Source organism: Medicago truncatula, chromosome 2, assembly GCF_003473485.1.
Source record: "Medicago truncatula cultivar Jemalong A17 chromosome 2, MtrunA17r5.0-ANR, whole genome shotgun sequence".
NCBI lineage: Eukaryota > Viridiplantae > Streptophyta > Magnoliopsida > Fabales > Fabaceae > Medicago > Medicago truncatula.
Genome location: NC_053043.1, coordinates 48,114,979 through 48,139,506, shown reverse-complemented (window position 1 = coordinate 48,139,506; position 24,528 = coordinate 48,114,979). Strand labels below are relative to the sequence as shown.

Below are 24,528 nucleotides of genomic sequence, written 5' to 3'. Positions count from 1 at the left end.
CGGGCTACTGTACAGTTAATTAGGCAAACTAGCTCAGTGGTATTGTTTGATTAGTAACTGATTGGAAAATTTATCCTAAGAAAATAAGATAATCTCATTTTAACATACAGAGATTGCTAACATTATCGTCAAATTTTACGGATTAGATACTTGGTTACAAAACAAACTGTGACCTTGTAGAAAATTTTGATAAGGTATGAAAGAGAATAATGTTTAGAATGAACAACAAATGATGAGAGAAATACCAGATAGAGTACGAGTTAGAGAGAAATGTAGAAGAAGAATAAAAGGTAGATAATCCTTACTCTTAAAATATAAGTTCGACTTAACTCAACCCTTACAAAATCACATCATAAGATGAAGAATATCTCACTAACAAACTTATATCTAAATCTTATTTCATCAAATATGAGATTGATCTTAAATGTACTCTCTCACAGTTAGGACTGACATTTAAGATGTAACATAACTGATCGACAACGTGACCTGATAGCATGTGGCCAAGAGATTTGATAGGCTATAATAACGTCTTAAAATTTGAGTTTAATCTAACTCAATCCCTAGTTACCACAAAACCATATGTATGGTGATGATTAACCATGCTTATAAACTTATTTTCATGCCTTGTTTCATCGAAGGTCATGATGACAAAATATGGTTTTCAAATTTCACAAAGAAAGTTGAGATAGAGACACCATTCGTATTTCTATTAAGGATGATCATTGGGTGGTCACAATCATGAAAATATAAATAATTTAGACACAAACATAAAAAATATATAACATTTAAATATTTTATAAAAAAAATATATATATATAGTATTCCCTTTCTACCTTTTTTATGTGTTACTACTGTACCTAAATGAGATTTAGATTTGAAATTGCGGTCATACACCTCATACTCTTCTATTAGATGCGTGGTAGAATTAACTTTCAGAAAAGTAAAAACAATTTTTTTTTAGGCAAAATTACACTTTTAGTCCTTTAGCTTAATTTCAGATAACAGTTTGATCCTTTATCTTTTTTTAATTTCAATTTGGTCCTTTTTGTCCATTTTCATATACATTTTTTAGCTTCAAATCTAATATTCTTATGCAAACATAGACGAAGATCATAGATTTGAAGATTGAAAGACCATAAAAAAATAAAATCATGAATTTTAAGCTTAAAATTTCATATGAAAATGGACAAAAAGGACCAAATTGAAATGAAAAAAAGATAAAGGACCTAACTGTTACTTGAAATTAAGTTAAGGGACTAAAAGTGTAATTTTGCCTTCTTTTTAAGAGGGAAGTAAAAAGTGATTCTTAAAATCAATTTTGGTATATTAAAGGTTCCTCAATTAGAATTTAAATTTAACGTCTATAGAGTTTATTCTAACTTAAAATTACGATTTACATAATTTTTGTCTGTCATTCATAATTTCCACACTTTTTTTTTTTGGTAGATAAACGAAATGGTAAAGTCATTATAAACTTATACACACAAGTGGAGGAAACGGAGTTCGAATCTCAATCATGACATCCGACCTAACAATTTCGACATTTTACCGTTGAGCTAGGACTTCTGGATTTTTCACACTTAAATATATTGTTCAGTACGTATAAATGGATCAAAACATAAATAATTTAAATTTAAATTCATTTATTATTAAAATTAATTTCATGAAATCAATTCAATTATAATCACTTTTCACCATTATAAACCAACCGCACACTAAATCACCAAAATGTATTCCTCCCCATTTTAAGTAACGTCCATGTCATATAACAATCATCACACACATGCTTTTTCAAGTGGATAATCCACGTCAACAAAAAAAAAAAAAGTGGATAATCCTCGCGCTTTCGAAGATGAAGCATCTCAAAAATTGATGATTTATAAAATAACTAACTTATACATAAATTCTTCAATGACAAATGTTGTGAAATGCTAAGAACATCTTTAACGGGGTCATTACTTTAAGGACTACTTCATGTTAAAGATCTTTCATTAGATAAAGAAGTAATATTTAAGTACTATGTTTAAATATTAGTGTATTGTCTTTGTTTGTCCCATTTGTCTTATGAAATACTAACGGGTCATACATTTAAAAGAAGTAATAAAATATGTATTATTTGGTCTCACTTATAAAAGAAATAATAATTATTTTTGTTTAATGATGTAAAGTTAGTTGGATTTATTTAAGTATTTTTCATTGAAGTCTTTATTAGTGTATTGTCATTGGAGTCCTTAATATATGTTTTTATTAAAATATTATAAATAAGTGATGTGTACATCTGAGATCCATATTAGTGGACTACCATTGTGGATGCTTTAATAACACGCATTCTAACACACACTTTTCAACACACTTTTTTTTATTGGTTAAAATTCACATGAGACCCACCAAATTTATATGGGGTCCGCATGATTTGGTAGGACCCATATGAATTTTAACAAATCAAATACAGTGTGTTGAAAAATGTGTGTTGCTAGCATTCATGGTCGTTCCTAAGAATCTGGAGGCTCGGTTTTGTAAGTGAAAAGAGGTTCGTAATAATATAAAAATGTATTTTTTTTTTTTTAAAGAACAATGTTCTATTTAAATTTTTTAAAAGATAAATATAAGGTGTCATATACATGTTGTACACCTAAAGGTGAAAATCAATTATAATAGGCTACAACAAGACAACCGAAAATCAAAGTGGAAACCTAGGGAGTAGTGGGGTAGTACTACTGGGTTATAAAGTTTTGGCTTAATACATCATTTGGTCCCTTAACGTATTTTTGGTTTTCATTTTGGTCATCTAACTATAAAGTGTCTCGATTTGGTCCCATAATTCTTCTGTCGCTTACTATTTTGGTCTTCTCCGTTAGTATTTTGCAAAATCTGTTAACTCCTTTCCACATGTCGGTTAAGGTTCTTGCTGGTTGGATTTAAAAAGCACACATGGCATACCCTGGACTCACAACATACGATAATTTTTATTGAGAAATTCTTGTGTAGGAACGAACCTAACCTATCATCCTTACAAACAACAAATTAAAACATGATACGTCGTTGTTTTTCCACCATAAATGGTGTTGGTGGTGAATGGTGATGGAAGATCACCAACTAGTGGTGGTGGAGAGAGAGAAAGGACTAGTTGATTTAATTTTTTATAATTATTTTAAAAGAAAACAACGACGTGTCATGTTTTAATTTGTTGTTTGTAAGAATGATAGGTTAGGTTCGTTCCTACACAAGAATTTCTCATTTTTATTGTCATCTTCTTCCCTCTTCATCATCCAACTTCATACCCAAAACAAAAAACAATAGTTCAACAACTTTCTTTCTTTATGAATCTAGTTCCATAAACAGAACAACTAACAATTTCTTCATCCCCATCTACAATTTATTCATCACCATCAACAACAACTTCTTCATTACCATCAACAACCACAAACATTCCAATTCCAATTTCAACAACAATAAATTCTACAATCAGCAATAACAATAAAAGATGAAAAACTAGAAATAAAAACCCAGAAATAGAAAAAATACAAAACTCCATCTTCATCTTCTTCTCATATATTTTCTTCTCATTCTTATTCTTCCATGGTTTAATAATTCTCTTTCTTGTTCTTCCAACACAGTACTGAAACCAATTAGTAATACAAACAACTTACGCAAACTGCAAAAAATATCACACAATTACTACTCATTAAATCAAGTAGCTTTAGCAGTGTGAATGAATAAAGCAATGTCCAAGATCCAAATCATAAAAATAATTACAAAGAAGTGGCTTCCTCCTATCAGATGCACAGGTTCTCACAAAATAAATGAGAATGGCAAAATGAAAACTACTCCCCTAACAATTTAAGTGATTTTTTCATTGAACATCCCCTAACAATTTCTACAGCACTGTGTTGTGTTGCGTAGATGATTTCCGGCGTGGTTGCAGCACTGTGTTGTTTTTCCATGGTTCATAAGTTTTTGCAGAAATTAAGCGGTGGTCGCCGGCGGGGTCGTAGTAGTTTCCGACGCGGTGGTCGTCGGTGAAAGTTTTTCGATCCCAAAATAAATTTAGGGATTTTGTTGCAGACATTATGGGGAAGAAGAAAATCATATTAGTTTTTCAAATGGAGATTTGTGGTGGCCGGAAAGTAAGAGAGAAGGTGATGCTTAGGGTTTTTAAAATTTTACCAATCTAATAATATGTTTGTGGTTTTTTGAAGAGGAAGATGAGAGTAGTTCAATGGTGGTGGTGGTGTGGTAAAACGATGTCAGACGGTGGAGTAATGGTGGTTCAAGAGGGAGAAATTGATGCGCGTATGGAGAAGAAGAAAAGAGGAAATCGTTGTGTTTTTTTTTTTGAAGGAATTTTTTTTTGGTAATGAAATAATAATAATAATAATAATAATAATAAGAATGATCATATGTTGGGAGTCCACATTATGTCATGTGTGCTTTTTAAATCCAACCGTTGATCAAGAATCTTAACTGACATGTGGAAAAGAGTTAACAGATTTTGCAAAATACTAACGGAAAGGACCAAAGTAGTAAACAGCAGAAAATTTATGGGACCAAATTGAGACATTTTGTAGTTAGAGGACCAAAATGAAAATCAAAAATAAGTTAAGGGACCAAACGATGTATTAAGCCTAAAGTTTTTTTTTATGCTCATACATTGAGGAGGCTCGGCTCCATTGAGCGGTTTACACACCCCAAGGTCCGGCCCTGTTAGCATTCCTCATAAATGTTTATAATTTTTTTCAAATTATACCATATATTAGTTTTAATGCTGAAACCGTGATCGAATCATTAACTTCCTAATCACTCGACTCTTCAACTCTACCACCACAGTCATCAATCATCATGATATTCCCTTAAGTAATGATACATGTACACCTCCATGTGGCAATACACCCCTTACACCCACACAAAATTCTGACATCTTGCAACCTAGACCCCACACAAATAGAAAAGAAAGTGTAGTTGTGAGATGAATTTGCCAAAATATCCCTAATGCGCGGGATGTACAATGGAATGTATGAATAAATTGGGTGTTCATGTAACATTTTCCTATTCCCTTGAACGTTTAATGTATAAGTGTTTAGTTTGTTTGTTTATCCTAATCTACAAATATAGTTGTGGGAGGATAGTAAACACATTTATCACCCAAATAAAAAGAACAAAAACTTATTTTTATTGCTAATCACTATTTCCCTTTTCTCACATACTTTATATTTGACTTTACTTCGAGTTTGATAAAATCAGAGTGCCATCGTGATTTTGTAAAATTCATTGTGATTCTTAACATGCACGCAATCCAAGTGAGCATGCTTTCAAAAGTTGTATTCATCCCCTATAAGTGACCATATACATTACAACTTTACAAGTTAATTGCAGTCCCATATGAAACCATAGCTCTAAAAAAGATTGATTCTGTTAATAATAGTAGATGCCAAGAACTTCACACTTTTAGTTTTTATATAGGCCATGACTAGAAAGGCCCCCCTAGCATAAAAGTTCAAGCTCCTGCGTGTCTCCACGAGGCTCACTTGATTGAACACAAATTTCATTTTTATTATTGTTATGTACTTTCCACCTTGTTGTATATGTGACTCTAATACAATAATAATACTGCCCCCTTTTTTATTTTTCTGTGAATTACTTCAAATAATGGCATTGTTGCACTGCATCTACATCTACCTTCCACAATAATCCCACACCAATAACTTTACTCTAACTTTAGTGATCTGACATCATATGTGACATGGCCTTCACTTCAATGGATTTAGATTTGGACCCCACATTTTGGCCCAATAGAGATATGTTTATGGTGACACTCTTGTCCACTGCTTCTAGTTGTGCCATATATATCCTAACTTTTTCACTTTAAAGCATATTAACTCTATTGACAAAAAAACAAATAAAAAGAGGCACAACAGTATAAAATCCTCAACTCTCAAAAACAGCCCAAAATGCAATGCATTTTCCCCTCTAGGGTATCCAAAGATACCCAACAATTTTTTTTTTTTTTTTTTTTTGTCTTAGATGAAGTGGTAGTCCACTGAAATTAAGACTCACACACAATTGTGAGGTTCTGGGTTCGAACTCAGGTCACGACATCCGGCCTTAAAATTTCGACATTTGTCAGTTGAGCTAGGACTTCTGGACCCAATGAAATTATTTCTATTTCCATATTCATGTTTATCACGACAATTGAAATGATAGTGTGTTTCAAGGAATAATATTTATTTGGGCGGTGAATGTTTACAAAATTTATTTTTGACATAATTTGAGTTAATAAAATCACTCCTAGCTAAAATCGAATTGAAATGAATTAGTATTTCAATACATTTACTAATTCCAAAAAGAATTTGTAATAAATTTATGTGGGAAGTTTTAAATTAATACAAAAGTTTACATTTTGTAACCAAAAAAAAAATACAAAAGTTTACATTTCATTATTTCTGATCAAACTTATCTTTTAAGAAAAGAAACTCAATTTATAATAACTACATTTCTTTGTTTGTTTTCACATGTAATCACCATTACCTCTTCTCCATCTACATCACTTTTCAATAATAAGGAAGAAAAACTAGTTTTTTTTTTTTCCATCTAACTAAGGTTAAAAAAAATGATTTACTCACTCCGCCAAACCCCATTACCGCCACCAATCCGCCCAAAATTTGGCAGAGCTAAGACATGTAAAATAAGAAAAATAGGTTGAAAATTCAACATCAACATGTGGCAGGTCGGTAAATCGACCTGCCAATAATAAAAGCAAGTAACATACCTTAATTGTTAGGCAAGTTGATATGTAGTTAAATCAAAAATAAAAACTTAACCCACGAACCAATCCGTCCACGATCCGCATTTTTAAAAGTTATGTATGACGGATCAAGATGGGTTGAAAATCTTAATCTATACTTCACAGAAACAAAAAAATATAGGGGGTAGTTGAACAGCTCAATTCAACATGTTCAACTCATTATGTCATCCCTAACCAATTAATCAAAGTAGTAGTATGTTTCCCCATAACAAATCTTCATAACAACAATGAAGAGATACATTTGCAAACAAAACTGTCTCTTAACTCATATTACATCATACCCTCACATCGACTTTGTATAAGGAAAATGCTTACTTCCAATAAAAAAGTGAGTGTTAGATATAGTGTTTAAAAGTGAATGTTATTAGCATCCAGTGAATAACTAAAAAAGTGTTGAAACACTTTTCAAAATGTATATGAAGTAAAGAAGATTCTTTCAACTTTAGATGACTAACACCAAAATGCAAATGAGAACCACCGGTTCCAGTTGGGTTTACCAAAACACACCAACATTGAAGAAACAAAATGAAAAGAGTAATGTATGTAAACGGTAAACCTGACATCATATAACCAACAAAAATGTGTCGGTGTCTCGGCGCCCACCATGTTATAATCCAATGCCAACCAACCAACCATTCAATGTGAAACGTAAACGTACACATTTGTTATTATACGGCAATACCAATAGATTTCATCACCAAATATGGGTCCTAATAAATGCTTAAATTGCATCTACTTACCACATGGACTTTTTGTACACCCTCAATTACACTCAACTTAATTTATAATAACCCACTTTTCTTCCCCAGCTAGTTCTCTCATAATTGTTGAACAAGTGCAACCCTACAAATTTATCTTCATTATGTACATCAAGGGCTGAATGAATTTATCTTTGGAATTAAGTGCATTAACAAATAAAAGCTAATCTAGCTAGATTTTTTAAACTTGGTGATACCAAATTATTACAAATCTGTACATTGGACTAATTAATTAATTCACTCTTTGCCGTTATTGTTGTTGCTGCTGCTTGTGTGGGCACGTACACTTTGCTTGACAATCTTGAAGCTTCTATACAAGTGTATATATAGATACATGCATGTATGGGAAGAAAATTGGTTAGGTAATAATTCATAACAATAATAAAAAAAGATAAGAAAATATATATGATATTACCTGAGCTTGCTTTTGAAGGTCTTTGATGTAATCCACAGCCAAGTCCAACATATCTGCTGTGTTTGTTTGCTTCAAAAAAAGGAGAGAAACAACGTTGTATCTTAAAGCATTCACATAAATTAATGTATGGTTTGAGACTTTACAAATGTTAAAACCAATCATGAAGCATAGTACCTTATCCATGTTTGGGACCAGATCTTGTAGCTTCCTCATACGCTCACTAATTTTAGTCCTTCTAACCTGAAGTCAATTTAATGATGTGTTAAGAGTATTAATTTATATAGTTAGTATACTCAAATAAAATGAACCTCATTGTACATATAATGGCCCCAAAAAACATGTCTTAGTAGTACTATACAATAACTAAATATGTACATTTGGTTTATGATTTCCTAACAAAAGAAAAGTAATGTAGGGAAATTTTGTCAATTAAGAAATATAAATAACCAAGTGGTTTGCTCAGTTGTTAATAAGCGTGGATGAATTGTCCCAAGTTTGAATTCTGCCAGAAACAATCATCGATCGGACTTTACTTACCTACTAAGAATCGAAGAGTTAACACACAAAAAAAAAATTGTAAATCAATAATCCATACCCTTTCTGCAATGCTTCTTGGGTGAGTGGCACAACCTCGCTTGGCGCGAATTTTCATCGGAACAGAATCTGAGAAATGCAGAAACTTCTCCATAGCTGCCATTTCAGATGAAGTATTTGGCATACTCAATTGATGAGCCAAAGGAGAATTAGAATGTCCTCCTCCTGTTTCATTCTAATCAACCATAACAAAATATGTCAAATGAAATTCAATTAAGAAACTACACATAAAATCAAATTAACCAATGCCATATAGTATTCTACCTGAACATTTAAACCAGAAAATTGTTGTTTTGAATCATTATCTCTAAATCTTTTTAAACCACCAACATTTTCAGACATCATTTCAGAATCATCCCAAGTATCAACCGGATAATCCATATATTCGTTACCATGACTTTCACCAAAAGCCTCATTTTCTAGATTATTTTCTCTATTGTCTTTGTCACCAACTTCATCTATTGTTGACATTAACCCTGATGAATAGTTTGATTGATTTTTCAAACTCCTTGCAGTAGAAAACTTTGCTTCTTTCATTGAGTTATTAACAGCTCCTAAAGTTCCCATTCCTCTCATACTAACATAACCTGCCAATTAAACTTGCATAACATCACTATAACAACCTATATGTTAAAGAAAAAAAATAGTTTGGAGACAAAAATGAAACCTAATAAGTAATAACTAATATTCCCACTAGGGTTTTTTTTTTCACCACTTGTTTCAACAAGTACAAAGTATAAAATATAATGTCCACATAATAGCAAATATTAAAAAGTATATGCTACCCTAAAGAGATCTTTAATATATATATATATATATAGCATCATAAAACCCCTGACAATAAAATTTCAAAATTTAACATTTTTCTAGGAAAATTATATTTTTTTTCTCTTTAAAGTAGGACAAGGAAATCTGGGTTGAAATCAATTTATTGAAATTGTACATACCACTGACAGTACCTTACAAGTCCACATATTAGTAAGTAATTACTAATTTGAACCAGAAAAACTTTTACAACTTATTTTCTTGAATTTTATAGATCAAATGTAAACTTATTCTTCTAAATTTCATCGTTTCGGATTGAAATCAGTAATGTCACATAATCAAATGTAGTTACGCGTCATTAATAAATATAACACGTAGTACAAAATAAAAATCTAGACACACTTGTAAAATGATACTAAAATTTCAGATTCGTGTAAGTTAAAATAGAGGGACCAAAACTGCGCAGAAAAGAAAGCACATGGAAGATATGTAACATACCATTTTCAATGTTAATTTGAGAAAATAATCCAGCTGGTGAACTACTATGTCTAATAAGATTTGAATTGTTTCCACCATGATTCTTCACCTGCTGCAACCTATTAACTCCCATTGAAAAACTTCCATCCAAACCAGAAGAAACATTCTGATTTGGCAAAGGTGGCATCATAGAACTTTGATAAAAACCATGAGAAGAAGGAACAGAGTTGTTATAATTACTCTGCTGATGAACCACATGTTCATTGTTGATTGAAGCCAAACCCTGATCTTGTTGTTGTTGCTGTTGATTAATATTTACCTCTTCTTCTTCTTTCACTGTTGAATCTACTGAGATTTTCTGAGCTAGTAAATCATCATCTGAACCAAAACTGTTAATAAACCTTGAAAAAACTCGCTCTGTTTCTGGACTTGATGGTTTATTGAAAACATGCTCGTAGAATTCTCTGTCAATGATGTTGTTGAAATATGAACTTGGTGCTGATTTAAACCGTGTTAAACCTGAAGAATTTACTTGTGGTTGTTGTTGTTGATGAAGATCTGACTCCATAATTTTCTACCAAAGCTTTTTTTTTTTCAAACAGAGAATTTTTCTTCTTTAAAAAAAATATATTTTTTCTTTCACAAAACCTTCAAAACTAAGCAATTATTGACCCTTTTTGCAGATCTATATGTAGATGAAATTCATTTATTGTTGGTGTTTGAACAGTGAAGTATGGTGAAGGTAGAGTGCATAGGAAACAGGACAAAACAGAGGAATGGAAAATGAAAAATATATATAAAAATAGGGTTATGAATATTTATTAATTTTTCTAACTTATCAACAAAAAATGATATTGAGAAGGTCAATGGAAGAGTAGTTGTAGCAAAAATAACAGCTGAATAATTATTTTGGTTGAAATTTTTTGTAAGAACAGAACAACAAGAACAGAACACAAACCTCTGTGCAAAAACAGAACACTTTTTATTCTCCTGTTTATGTGTTCCTCTCTATGTGTTATTGTTGTTGTTGAGGTTTGAGTGGTGGAGATGTTTTTAGCTGTATATTATTGATGGAAAGAGAAAGAAAGTTTAAAGTAATGGATTATTTTAGAGGGAAAAAATAAGAAAATATTTTTTATTTTGTGTGTGGTTCTTTGTGCAGCCAATGGAAAGTGAAAAACATGGTCATAAATCTTGATTCACAGATTTGGTGGTGGATTTAATTTTACTATAATGTCCTTAATTTTGGGAACAAACTGAGTGTAAGATGAGGGTGACACGTGAGGACTTGAGATGGGAGAAAAAAGGAAAAAAGCTGATCCTGTTTTCAGAAAGCAGTGTAGGTTTTGATAAAATTGGTAGGATACCAGGTGAAGTGACTTTACTATTGCCCTACATAGCTGCATCACACACTGGTAGGCTAGTACAAGTAATTCAGATTTACAGCAGTAAAAAATTATATAAACGAAAGCTTAATTATATACTTTGGTCCCTGGGTTTTAATCACAAATGTTCTAAGGTTATTGTTCAAGAAAAAGAAAAATTGAAAATACAAGTTAAACTTATACTATGATTCAGTTGACACATATACTGATTTATATGTTTTATCTATGATATTTTCAATTTTTTATTAAAAAAATTATGAAAATTTAATATTTTAAATATTTATCGAGACGAATCCAACAACATCTTACATGATATTATTTATATTTGTGAATTAGTAGAATAATATGGTCTAAAGTATGTTAAATCAATAATGTATATTGTCAAATAGGTTATCTATTGAGGGACGGAGGGAGTAAATACATAGTATTTAATATAAAAGTTATTGTTTTTAGAGAGAGAAATTTGAAAAATCAAATGAGGTAAATTTAAGGTTTAGAGTATTTGATGAAGGTTCTCTTGAGTTGATAAATATTTGTAAACATCGTGGGTGAGTGAAATCATTGAGTCTATTTTTCTTGGGAAGAGATTAGAAAAAGGGTAGAATTTATGTTTGTTCTTATAAAGCTTGTAGAAGCTAATTTCTTGTAACTCTTTTGTATCTCTTTGTAAAAAAAACTCATTGATAGTGAATTTGAGAGATCAATCTCTTCCCCATAGTAGGTTATTGTTGGACCAAATTGGATAAACACTTCTTGGTGTGTTTGTTTCTCTTCTCTCTTTATTTTTGCCTGTGGTTTGATGTGTTTTACTCTTGGTTCGTAGATTATATCTAGGTTTGTTATTGTTTGAGGTTACTTTGATATTGATTGCTACTTCTATTTTGCTCGACACATCTACGTTCATTGGTGTGATTTTGAGTCTGAATTCACAACAATTGGCGCCGTTGTGGGGCAAACGAGTGAATTGGTTAAGTGAGTATCATAGTTTCAAAGTGGGACATCGGGAAATGAACTGAAAATAATGATTTTGGGTTATTGAAGGTAAAGATGCAAGTGGTTTTGACACAACAAAAGTGTGAAAAATCTTTGAAGGGTGAGCGTATGTTGTCGGTCACCATGTCACAAATAGAGAAGACTGAGAATCCGAGATGGTTGCCAAGGCAATAAGTGTTATTGTCTTGTGCCTCTGGGATAAAGTTTTGAGGGATGTCGCGAAGGAACCTACGATGACATCGATGTGGTCAAAGTTGTATGACCAAGTCTTTGGCTTATAGGCAATTCCTAAAACACCAACTTTATACATTTAAGATGGTGGAGTCAAAGGTCATCGTGGAGTAACTAACAAAGTTCAACAAAATCCATGATGACTTGGAGAACATTGAGGTGCATCTTAAGGATAAAGACAAAGTTATACTCTTGTTGTATGCTATACCGAGATCATTTGAATTCTTCAAGGATACCATGCTCTATTTCAAAGAAGGCATTGTCACCTTGGAGGAATTCCAATCGACTTTTAGAACCAAGAAGTTAACCAAGTCCAAGGACTTGAGAGTTGATGAAAATAGTGAAGGCATAAGTATTTCCAGAGGGAATGATGGAGGTAGAGGTAACCATGGAAACTCCAAGAGTGGTAACAAGTCAAAGTATAAGTGCTTCAAGTGTCACAGGATGAGTCACTTCAAGAAGGAGTTTTTGGGGACAAAAATAACCCCGTGCAAATTGTCTCATAGGATTATGAGGATGAATGTGCTTTGGTGGTGTCTTGTTGGGGGATGAAGAAGGTGATGTTTCTCACCTTGGAAATGATGCCTTATAAATGAATGATCATCTTGAAAGACATTAAACACTCAACATCATCCTGGAGAGGCGGTGGGAAGAATACTCAAGGTTAATCAGAAGAGGCAGAGGTAAGAATACTCACGATCAACCTTAAAGGAGAAGCTGAGGCAAAGTGGAAGTACGCATTTAGAAGTTGAGGTAATAAAAACTCAGCTTGAGGTGAAGTGGATGACACTGAAATAGTATGACTATGGAGACCTTTAGTGGTATGCTCTAGTTGTGAGCAGGGGAATTCTTCAAGAGGATGGAAGGCATTCCAGGAGTTGAAGAATGTATGACATGACTTTTTAGATTACCTAAAAGACCAAGGGTAATTAGATGCATGAAGATCTTCAAGAAAACATGAGATGTTCCGCAGTTGAAGAGGGTTTGCAATAGACTTGTGGAAATACCTAAAATCCTAGTGTAGTTGGATGCAAGGATCTTCAAGAGGATGGAAGACATTCCGAGGGTTGAAGAGGCTAAGGGTGGAACCTTGTGGAGCTACGTTGTGCAGTTGGATGCAAGTAAAAGAAAAATGAGCAAGTTGACTGATGGTTAAAGTGACATCATCATTAATTTAGACAGGAGAAGAATTGTTGGTATTGACTCAAATTTGAAAATTATGGAAAAAGTAAGAATCGTGGCACGATTTTTAGGAATGATGCAGGAAAACTACTGGAAGCAAAATCGTGGTGCGATGGTGAAAATTGTAGCACAATTTTGGGACAAGGATGTAGTAATGTTATGTGTATTGGCTTTAATGTGGCACGATTTAGGCAAATTGCAACATGATTTTGCACTAGTTTGAGCACTATTTAAGGTTGCATTCTTCATTTATTAATGTTTCATTGGTATTGTAAAGCGACATATAGACAAAAAAATTACAAAACGACACTCACTCTTATAAGCAAAAATGTAATTTTTTTATATTCATTCAATAAATGATGTATCTAATATATATATATTATAGACCACCTACATCACTTATTAAACGAACCTAAAATGTGAATTTTTACTTATAATAATAATCGAAATGAGAAATTTAGAACGGATGGAATACTATTTTTCATTAAATAAGTCAATTATGAATGAATGAATATCGTTTTGTTTTTGTCAAAAAAAATTAAATAAGTCAATTAGTCTCGTAGTCCTCAAATAAAAACAAAACAAGTTAATTAAAAACAAAAACCATCCCGTTATATTGGGGGGCAAGCAGCTGTCCTTTTCTTTATTTAATTTTTTTGTTCTTTTTTTTTTATTAATTTTATTGTTCTTTCAGTCAATTATTATTTAATTTACATGTGACCTAACGTAATAAACCAATCATTTTAATTTTTAACAATAATAATTCTATAAAAAAAATATAAGATAATTTACCAATTAATCTTTTACGTCACGGTTTGTTAATAACTTTTTAAAGTCACATTAATTGTTGCTGCTTTTTTTCCCTTGATTTTTTTATCTTTTTCAAACACTAAAATAAAACGGGTCTTCAAGCATAAAGCTATTTCATTTTCTCTTGATTTTTGAACATTTCATTATTGCAAAATACTTATATCTAATAGTATTGCAAGACTTCTCTCAAAAAAAAAAAAAAAGTATTGCAAGACTGTAATAAAAAACTTATAAGAATATTTTTTGACAAAAAATGTTTGCACGACATTTTTTTTATATATAGATGTATGCTAATGTGTTATGTTAGTTTTTTGGGATTGAACATGATCTCTATCTCCAAACTCCTTCAACGTTTTTTAGTTCTTCAACCGAATTATTTACATGAGACTTGCACAATATTTGATATTAAAGTTTGGTGGAGTTGCACGCCGAATAATCATGCATGAAAATCTAATTAAAACTCATTATAATGTCACTTATATACAATTTGTAATGCAGTTTTATATTGGTAGTGTATGCAGTGGCGGAGTCAGAAAAAATGTTAGGGTGAGCCATTAAAATTAACTATTGAAAAATTGTTTAAAGTCTCACAAATTAGACCTATAATTGAATTATTTAAATTTTTTGGGTGGGCCGCTACACCAATTTGCGGGAATTTGGATCAACCAAAACTTAAAACCGACATAAAATTGTATAAAATCTCGCAAAATAGACCTATAATTGAATTATTTAAATTTTTGGGTGGGCCACTGCATCAATTTGCAGGAATTTGGATCAACCAAAACATAAAACCAACACAAAATTGCATAAAATCTCACAAAATAGACCTATAATCGTTGATTTTTTTAATTTTTCCGGGTGGACCATGAAGGCTCCGCCAGTGAGTGTATGTTCCTTCAAAAAAAAATATTGGTAGTATGTGAACTTTTCTCTGTTTTATGCTTAGATGATAAAACTGAATTTTAGAAAGTAAATGATTAAATTAGTTTATGTCTTTGTAAGTCACTTTTAAATTAATTTTTGTCTTTGTTAATATTTTAAGGGTTATGTTAATCGGTGTCTCTAGAATACAATTAAGAAATCAAAAGTAGAAAGAGAAGACAAATTTTGCATTGAAAAAAATATTTTTTCAATTTTCAAAAATCGACATTGTTAGTATTTCTCGTATTATAAACTAATATCTATATTTGTCAAACGATTCTCAATTAAATCTTTCCGTTAATATTTTTTATTTGACAAAACATAAAAACATAAACTTAACTGAGACACATTTGATAAAAACAAAAATCAATTTAAAATATTTATCATAAACTAATTTAAGAGTGATTTAAAAAAAAACGATGGCCGTTTTAGTGGTTTACTCAAATTTAAATCACCTATAAGTATAAAAATTTGACTCTTGCTCCAAAGTGGCAAGGATGCGCTATTTTTCTCATAATAAAATTAAGCTACGATGCTGACCAAAAAAAATAAATAAATAAGCTACGATAAGAACGTGATGGGTGCGATAGTTGACACCAACGAAGCTATGATTATAATACGAGTTAACAGCCTATTACAGATTATGATTGTGATTTACATAATTGATTATTAGATCTCATTACATCCTTGTTCACACTTCACACTTAACTTTTGTTAAAAAGACAAAATTCTTTGAGTGGTTGTGGGAGTGATGAGACTAAAGCACCTTTTGAGATAACATTGTTAATGTAGATCTTATAAACTATTAATTTGCTAATTTTTTTTAACAAGGTTTTGGCTTGGCTTTTCAGTAGACGTCGCATGCTATTTTGTGTTTCACAGATCATGAATTTTAGTTCTTTGAAATTGACAATAAAAAATTATTTTTTTTTATTGGATTTCTTTTTAAATGTGAGACTCTTAAGACTAAACTTGGCTTCATTTTTCAATTTATTTATTTTTATCTAACTTTATATAATCATAATAACGAATATGTATGTTTTGAATCAGTTCAAGACTCACTCACAACAAATATGTATGTTCTAAATAAATTCATTATCTAAGCTAAAGTCTAATAAGTATCCATCTACAGTTGCGTATTACATGTACCAGTGATGAGGTGCGATACCATATATCATGCTCAGAACTCATTTGAGCTCTTCACATGAACAAACGATCACTCAACCATCGAGCTTTAAGGGTAGAACCAACTAATCCGCCTTGAAGGTCAATAAATAGGGCCTGCCACACAGAAATAAGGTACACAATTACATGTTAAGAAATATTCTTAAATCACGTTGAAACTTCACTAACTTGAACATTGAAATGTCTTTTCAGGTATCCCTGCACTGGTGAAAGACCAACACCAACCACTGTGAACAATCGCATAGGATATTCACACCACCTCTAATTGAAACCTATGCTCTCCGACAAGAACAATGGCATCGTTTAGTATAAAAGTTTCTGAGTCAGATCAAACTTTTTAGAATTTATTCCACAGATTTGACAAATGAAGCGTCCAACTCGATCGATCCTTTAGTACTGTACTGCCAAATATTGAGATCATGGTTCTCACGTCTTCGTCGTTCATGAACAACACTCTTATGATTGAGTTGATCGATGGACTTCGATACTCAACACCATCCACCCTCCTTGTGTCTCTGTGGGTGAGTTGACGGTTGATTTGATCCAATTTATCTTTCAAACTGGAGAGCGTGACATCATCCCAAACCCTGAAAAGATAGGGCAGTATTCCTCCGTTGTAGTAAACTGCAACTAGTTTGCTTTTCAAATCAATGATCGAAATATCCATAATTATTTGGTGTGGTTTACAACATATTAAAACAAGCACACTAATTAATAGAAGTTTTTGTGCGTCATGGACCACAAAAACAAAAAATTATGTACTAAACTGGTTTGAATTATATAATTCAAACTCCTCTCACCCTATAAAGAACGAATTTAACACAATCTTTAAATTGTTCGTATTATAGCCGAACAATTCTGGGAATAATTCAGATAATATAATCTAAAATAGTTTAGAGTTCGGACGGTTACTTGCTAAGCAAGAGTTACTCATTGAACATGTTCTTTCTTTGGTATTGACTAGTTAGACCATGTTTTACCACATTTTTTACCGCAATTAATGGTATGTTACAATCTATGCACCATCCTTCATAAATTTCACCCTATAAATACCAATCAATCATTCACAATTTCTCATTTCATCATCTCACATTCTCTCATTCTCCTTTCTTATACAACGTGCTTCCATCATTGACCTTTCATACAAAAAGGGTACTCTAGTGTTTTATAGATTGTATGAATAGGTAAAAGACATGGTGTCATTCTACAAATTTGCATCATTTGTCTGGGTGTAAGGTTGACCTGCTTGGGTCTAAGGTTGACAATCAAAGTCTCATTTGCCTTAAAAAGGAAATAAACATTACCTCATTCCCCTTCCATCTTCTTCTCCTTCCACCTTCATCTTCTTCCACCACAAGTTTATTACTAGGTCTTTAGCATTAGACGTTTAATAATTATGTGTAATAAGCTTCAATGTTATTGTAAATTTAATGAAAAATATGATCTATTGATAAAATGAGAGTTTTATTCAATTTTTTGTCTCTTTTAATTTTGGTTATTTTCAATTATGCATTCTTAATATCATATGCAATGTTGTCATGTAATTCTTGGAATATACGGTTTCGGCTTATATAATCTGAAATATGATTCAAATTATATTTTTCGAGCAAAGTGTAATTTTGAAAGAAAAAATAGGGCGCGTGAGTAACGCATAAGGTGATAAAAGTAATAACCATTCATTAAAAAAAGAAGATGATATTATAATTCAAGGCCCAATCTACTTACTTCCCTTCGAAGAGCCCATTCATTCACTATGCAAAAAAAAAAATTGCTGTTCACCCTTCTAACAAAGGCTGAAACACACCACAAAAAAGTAAATGGTCTTCGACGGTTAACTATCATCGGTTAAAATTTATCGACAGTTAACTGTCATTGAGATTAAATTGATAAATTACTGGTGTTTCCTAGCATTGAGTGAAGCGTGAACATCATCCTTAAAAAAAAAAAAAGACACATTTTAACAACAGCAAAAAAAAAAACACCAACCTTAACAGCTCCAAACAAACCCAAAAAATGCAGCCCCTGCCACTTTCTCCTTGTAGTGTCTCAAACAACTTGATGATGTCTCACCACTGATCTTCTCAACTCCCCGGAAAACATCACCGGAGTTTGTTCTCCGGCCGCCACAAACAACCGTCCAGGTATTTACTTTTTTCAAATACTATTCCAACGTGATTTGAATACATTGAATTATCCCATCTAAAAGAAAATCATTTTTTTAGCTCTAGTTTAATTGAATTTCTCAGTAAATCATTATTCCTCCATTTAGGTACAATTGAAATTGGATTATTGAGGCAATTATGGATTCTTCTATTATTATGGCTAACACAATTCAAGACCCTAATAATGAAATGGAATTTGAATCACATGAAGCTGCGTATTCATTTTACAAAGAATATGCAAAATCAGCAGGGTTTGGTACTGCTAAGTTAAGTAGCCGCCGATCTAGGGCATCGAAAGAATTCATCGATGCGAAATTTTCGTGTATTAGATATGGTAATAAACAGCAATCCGATGACGCGATTAATCCGCGTCCTTCCCCGAAAATCGGTTGTAAAGCAAGTATGCATGTAAAGAGAAGACAGGATGGTAAATGGTATGTTTATAGTTTTGTTAAGCAGCATAATCATGAGCTTTTACCTGCTCAAGCTCATTTTTTTCGGAGTCATAGGAATAATGATCCGTTAAGTAATGATGTTAGGATGAGACGGAGGAAGAATTCGACTGCAGGTGGTGGTAAGTTGTTTAGCGCGTATCAGAATATTGATTGTTTGGAGAATTTGATGAATCGTCAACAAGATAAAGGTCGGAGTTTGGTTTTAGAACCGGGGAATGCTCAATTGCTTCTTGAATTGTTTATGCATATGCAGGAAGAGAATCCGAAATTCTTTTATGCCATTGATTTGAATGAAGAGCATCGACTTAGAAATGTGTTTTGGGTTGATTCTAAAGGGTTGGAAGATTTTGGTTATTTTTCTGATGTTGTTTCTTTTGACACAGCGTATTTCACAAGCAAGTATAAGATACCGTTGGTGCTTTTTGTTGGAGTTAACCATCATGTTCAACCAACATTGCTTGGATGTGCATTGATAGCTGATGAGACTGTGTTTACCTTTGCATGGTTATTGCAAACATGGTTTGTAGCAATGGGGGAACGTGCTCCGCAAGTGATTCTAACTGACCAAAATGATGCTATTAAAGCTGCTGTTGCTGCTGTTTTTCCTGGAACGCGTCATTGTTTTTGTTTGTGGCATGTTTTGGAAAAGATACCGAAACAACTTGAGTTCTTAAGTACATGGCATGATAGCTTTATGGAAAAGTTCAACAAGTGTATATATCAATCATGGACAGAAGAGCAATTTGAAAAGAGATGGTGGAAGCTGGTTGATAGGTTTAAACTTAGAGATGTTAAGTGGGTTCAAACCTTGTATGATGATCGTGCATGTTGGGTGCCAACGTTTATGAAGGATATTTCTCTTGCTGGCTTGTCTACTGGCTCGCGCTTTGAAAGTTTAAATTCTATTTTTGACAAATATATCCAAGTTGATACTTCATTAAGACAATTTATAGATCAGTACCAACTGATTCTTGAAGATAGAGATGAAGAGGAAGCCAAAGCAAATTTTGATGCCTGGCATGAAACACCTGAATTAAAGTCACCTTCCCCTTTCGAAAAACAACTGTTGTTAGTTTATACTCATGAAATCTATCAAAAGTTTCAGTTCGAGGTTTTGGGTGCTTCTGCTTGCCATCTAAAGAAAGAAAATGATGGTGTGATTACTACTTATGATGTGAAAGACTTCGAAAATAATCAGAACTACATGGTAGAATGGAACACATCAAACTCGGATATATGTTGTTCCTGTCACTTGTTTGAATATAAAGGTTACCTATGTAGACATGCAATTGTTGTTCTACAAATGTCTGGTGTTTTTAGCATCCCGCCAAAGTATATATTGAAAAGATGGACAAATGTTGCTTTAAGTAGGTATCCTATTGGTGAAAACTTGGAAGAGGTTCAATCCAAGGTCCGGAGATTAAATGATTTATGTAGACGAGCCATAATATTGGGTGAAGAAGGTTCTTTATCCCAAGAAAGTTACTATATGGCTTTAGGTTCCTTAAGTGAAGCTCTAAAGCAATGTGCAAATTTGAACAACTCTGTTGACAATTCAGCCTTGGCTACCCATATTAGTTGCAATGGTGAAGAAGGGTATCAATCTATTACACCATCTAATGATAAGGTCTCCGATCCGAAATTGAATACGAGTAAGAAGGCTGCAAGGACTGGTGTAGCTGGTAGGAGTCCAGGAGGTGTTGAAGGAAAGGGAAAGGTTGGTTACTTTTGTGATTACTGATTGACCTTCTTGTACTTTTTTAAAATTGACTCTGACTTGGCATTCTTTATGTCATATAGGTGCCTCAGCTTGGAGCAGTAAGTGGTAGTAACGATGGCTTTCAACAATTGGTATGTTATGCCCTGACTTTTTCTATTGCGTTCAAATTTACAATAACAAGTTCTTATAATTTATCCCCTTAGTTTTGTCTAAATGCAACTAACCTCCCCTTTCATTACATTCTGTCAGATTTCTGTTAGAAGATAAAAAGTTCTTTAATCCAACGTAAAACTTTGTCGAATCCCTATGACATGTACCAAATACGAAATAGTTGTCAAACACTTAGATATTTGGAGGACTTATAATGCTTAATATGTTGACTGGTTCATTTAGTTTGGAAGACACATTTTTGTAGTTTTGAATTCATCAAAATCACTACTCCAGTTTTGGAGTACTTTTTAAGTTTCTTTTGTCCAATTTTCATTGGTTTATTTGTCTCAAAGTTAATTGATTTATATTATATAGCAGCTGACATATGCTAAAATACCATCTTTAAAAACAGTTTTTTGGCTCCAAAATTGTTGCTATCATGTAGAAATTGATGTTCTTGTCATGTGAATTTGGAGAAAAAACATGTTCGAGCGTTAATGTCGTAGTCATGTTGTCAAGTGTAAAAAATATAACGTTTGGAAGGGGGGTCACTAAACGGGGGAGTCAAGCTTGTTGTTGAATATTATTGTGAGCATGTGATTTTACTGTGATGTTTTCTCAATTTTTTTTTGTATTTCAACGGAGAAACAAATGGTGTTAATGATGAAGGGAGGTATTTGTGTATTTGATGAGAACTTAGGAGTTAGTGCATATTTTAAAACTAAAACGGGTGTTTGTGTCATTTAAAGAGACCTCATAGGACGTCAGTGTAATTTCCTCTTCATCAACTTCATAAAAATGCTCGTTTATTGAGATTGAACAGGATACCATAAACTATTTAAAATGAAACAAAAGCAAAATCAAGGAAACAAGGATGCTAGGAATGCAGTAGTGGCGCATGCATATTGAACCTGTCCACAATGCTGCTTTGAAATGACCATTAAAACCAGAGAGTAGATTAGAAAATATACTATCCAAAAGAACTTATGGGTGGAATGGTCCCCTCAAGACGTGATTCTTCTCCAACAAAAATGCTTTGTTTCTAAGCCAGATTTACACATAATATTTGTTGTGCCAAAACCACACTTAAGTGCAAGGGCACTCCATTCACAGTAGTAATAACGGACATAAGTCCGATGTATTGTACTCAAATGATTAAATAGTAATTACTAGATTAATCAAGCTTCTATATTATTTAGACCATTGAAGTTATGGTTGAAAATCTTTGGAATCAGATCAACAAAGAACAAATCAATTAGTAAGCAGGTCTGAATCAATTTGTGGAAACACCAAGGTGTTTCGTCTCACCTTTGCCAATTATAACAATACTTTCTAATTAATCTACGATTTATGTTCCCTATTGATGTCAAGCATCATGTTACACAACATTTTATTGTGAACACTGTTGTAGTTGAAGTTGGTTCTTTTGCTTTGCTCGTATGTTATGTTCTTGGGGAGTTTCAATACCCGACTTCTTGAATTCCCATCAATGACAAATATACACTGAGATGAGACTTTGGGCTCTGAAGGGAAAATAAAGAATAGCAGACTAGTTTAGTTTTTCGATCCAATTTATAGTAGTTTATGCTAGACTTTAATTTTTGGCAAACATTCAATATCTGTATTCTTGAATCTTGATGAGATCGTTTTATAAATTTTCATTAAATATTGGTGAAAGCATCTTTGTGTTTTGGACGTCTGGTTCCAAATTTTTAACGTCTGTATGTGCTTGTGACAGGAGCATACTGATATAAGGTCACATAATGTCATGCCAATGCAGTTTAACAGCATGGTGCCGGCGGCTATGTTCAATAATGTTTCGTCCCCCTTTCACACTGCTACCTCAACTCATTTGCATGACAATCATCTTCCTCCATAGCTGAAAAAAGATTCTTCTAAAAAAAGAATCCAAAAACACCTAGTATGGGGCTGTACATAAGAGACACAGCTGTACATGTTAGACTTGATCGTATCTGCGTTTCAGAGGCTAGTAACCATAGAATTTGATGTATGTTATCTTATGTTGGTTTTATAACTGTTGTTTATATTCAGTTGGATACAATTCTATTGGAAGTTAGAACTAGTGGGGGGAAAACTTCTCAAAAAACACTTGTTAAAAATGATGATTATAACATCTCCAGCTTCATATGTACTTAGTGATTGAAATGGCATGAGAACAACCTCCCATGGGTTAAAATGATGAATTTTTTCTTATCTTTTTACTTTATTATAAAATAGTCTTTGAAGAGTGGTATCATATGTGATTGCCCTCCCTTTCTTCCGTTTAGCTGTATAAGTAATTTTCAATTTTAATTTACTGTATGAGATTATAACATAATTAATAGAAGTTACTTGATCATTTTGATTCTGCAAAACTATTATTTTCCTATGTGTTCATTGTGTATGAGTTCATCTATAGATAAAGTTCCAACCTTGACAAAAAAAAAAAATCATTTTAATTAATATGAAATAATATCCTGAATACAGGGTCATGTAATCACAGTTCAAGTAACAGTAAAAGAAATTACATCTGAAGTAGTATAAAAATGTTGCAGGAACATGTTGGAGCACAGGTTCTATCTAATAGTTTTTCACTTTTCAATATTTAGTTCTCGTGGACTAAATAATAAAAGATCTCAGTATAGGGAGGAATGCAGTGAAAAAATAAATATAGGGACAAAAAAAAACCTAACCATTAACGAATTCTCAGATGCGAATACATGCACTTTGCTTGCTACATCTATGGCAACAATAGTACATGAACACTTCTAAATTTCATAAACTTATTCAACACGTCATTTTTTTGACAATCACTCTCTCTTCATATTATATCACCTACTTGCACCCATCTATTAGGTGGTGCAAACTAAATGCACCCAACCAACATATTATATTTATCGCATCACTCTATTTTTCTCTTTCTTTGAATGTGTATATATACTCATATGAGATATACACCAGACATTTTCCCATTATAAACAACGAAACAGAAATAAATCATAAAAGATTGGTGTGGGTGTGTGTTTTAGGCCTTTTGGCAGATATTTGGAAAACCTTTTTTAATTTTATTGAAAAGTTTGGAACATCTTTTTCTGAAGCCAAATAAACAATTCCTGAATGCTGTTTGATGAACTCTCAGAAAATCTGCAAAACAATTATTTTACTTTGGAAGACTTAAATGATTTCTCTCCTGCATTTAAGCAAATATTGACTAAGAAAACTTTTAACTTATACAGGAGACAGGACCCAACTAAATTTTGTGCACATTTAGTAGTTCCTTCCTTCATAGTCAAATATAAATAAAAAATGTCATATTAGATGGCCTTAAATATAAGCAATTTCTAAATAATTTCATCATATTTAATATTATCACAAAAAATATCATTAAATTAATTTTTTATAAACTAAATTCTCATAAACATTTTAATATACAGAAAACGTAGGTTGAAGAATACAATCTCTATCCAGAAGTCCTAGCTCAACTGGTAAAATGTCGAAATTGTTAGGCCGGATGCCATGACCG

General features: G+C 32.4%; 2 protein-coding genes across 2 annotated transcripts; one reads left to right on the top strand and one right to left on the bottom strand.

Annotated features, from left to right (window-relative positions):
- Positions 1 to 7,369: 7,369 nt before the first annotated feature.
- Positions 7,370 to 10,970, bottom strand: LOC11421472 (transcription factor bHLH130). Its single transcript, XM_003597412.4, has 6 exons — positions 9,833 to 10,970; positions 8,834 to 9,156; positions 8,571 to 8,744; positions 8,150 to 8,215; positions 7,976 to 8,044; positions 7,370 to 7,870 (listed from the first exon to the last, which is right to left on the bottom strand). Exons 1-6 carry the CDS (start codon positions 10,377 to 10,379, stop codon positions 7,811 to 7,813), a joined length of 1,239 nt encoding a protein of 412 aa, XP_003597460.1. The 5' UTR covers positions 10,380 to 10,970; the 3' UTR covers positions 7,370 to 7,810.
- A 7,522-nt stretch (positions 10,971 to 18,492) lies between these two features.
- On the top strand, positions 18,493 to 23,227 carry LOC112419300 (protein FAR1-RELATED SEQUENCE 4). Its single transcript, XM_024776795.2, has 4 exons — positions 18,493 to 18,659; positions 18,788 to 20,852; positions 20,936 to 20,986; positions 22,744 to 23,227. The coding sequence occupies exons 2-4, from the start codon at positions 18,819 to 18,821 to the stop codon at positions 22,882 to 22,884; spliced, it is 2,226 nt and encodes a 741-aa protein (XP_024632563.1). The 5' UTR covers positions 18,493 to 18,659; positions 18,788 to 18,818; the 3' UTR covers positions 22,885 to 23,227.
- Positions 23,228 to 24,528: the final 1,301 nt, after the last annotated feature.

Bases quoted from the DNA above. Each gene is read 5' to 3' on its own strand.
- LOC11421472 (XM_003597412.4), bottom strand. From the start codon at position 10,379: ATGGAGTCAGATCTTCATCAACAACAACAACCACAAGTAAATTCTTCA. The intron at 8,745-8,833 runs GTAGAATACTAT...ATGGTTGATTAG, and splicing joins TTTCTGGTTTAAATGTTCAG to AATGAAACAGGAGGAGGACA. The intron at 8,216-8,570 runs GTATGGATTATT...AATTGACTTCAG, and splicing joins CAAGAAGCATTGCAGAAAGG to GTTAGAAGGACTAAAATTAG.
- LOC112419300 (XM_024776795.2), top strand. From the start codon at position 18,819: ATGGATTCTTCTATTATTATGGCTAACACAATTCAAGACCCTAATAAT. The intron at 20,853-20,935 runs GTTGGTTACTTT...TATGTCATATAG, and splicing joins GTGTTGAAGGAAAGGGAAAG to GTGCCTCAGCTTGGAGCAGT. The intron at 20,987-22,743 runs GTATGTTATGCC...TGCTTGTGACAG, and splicing joins ACGATGGCTTTCAACAATTG to GAGCATACTGATATAAGGTC.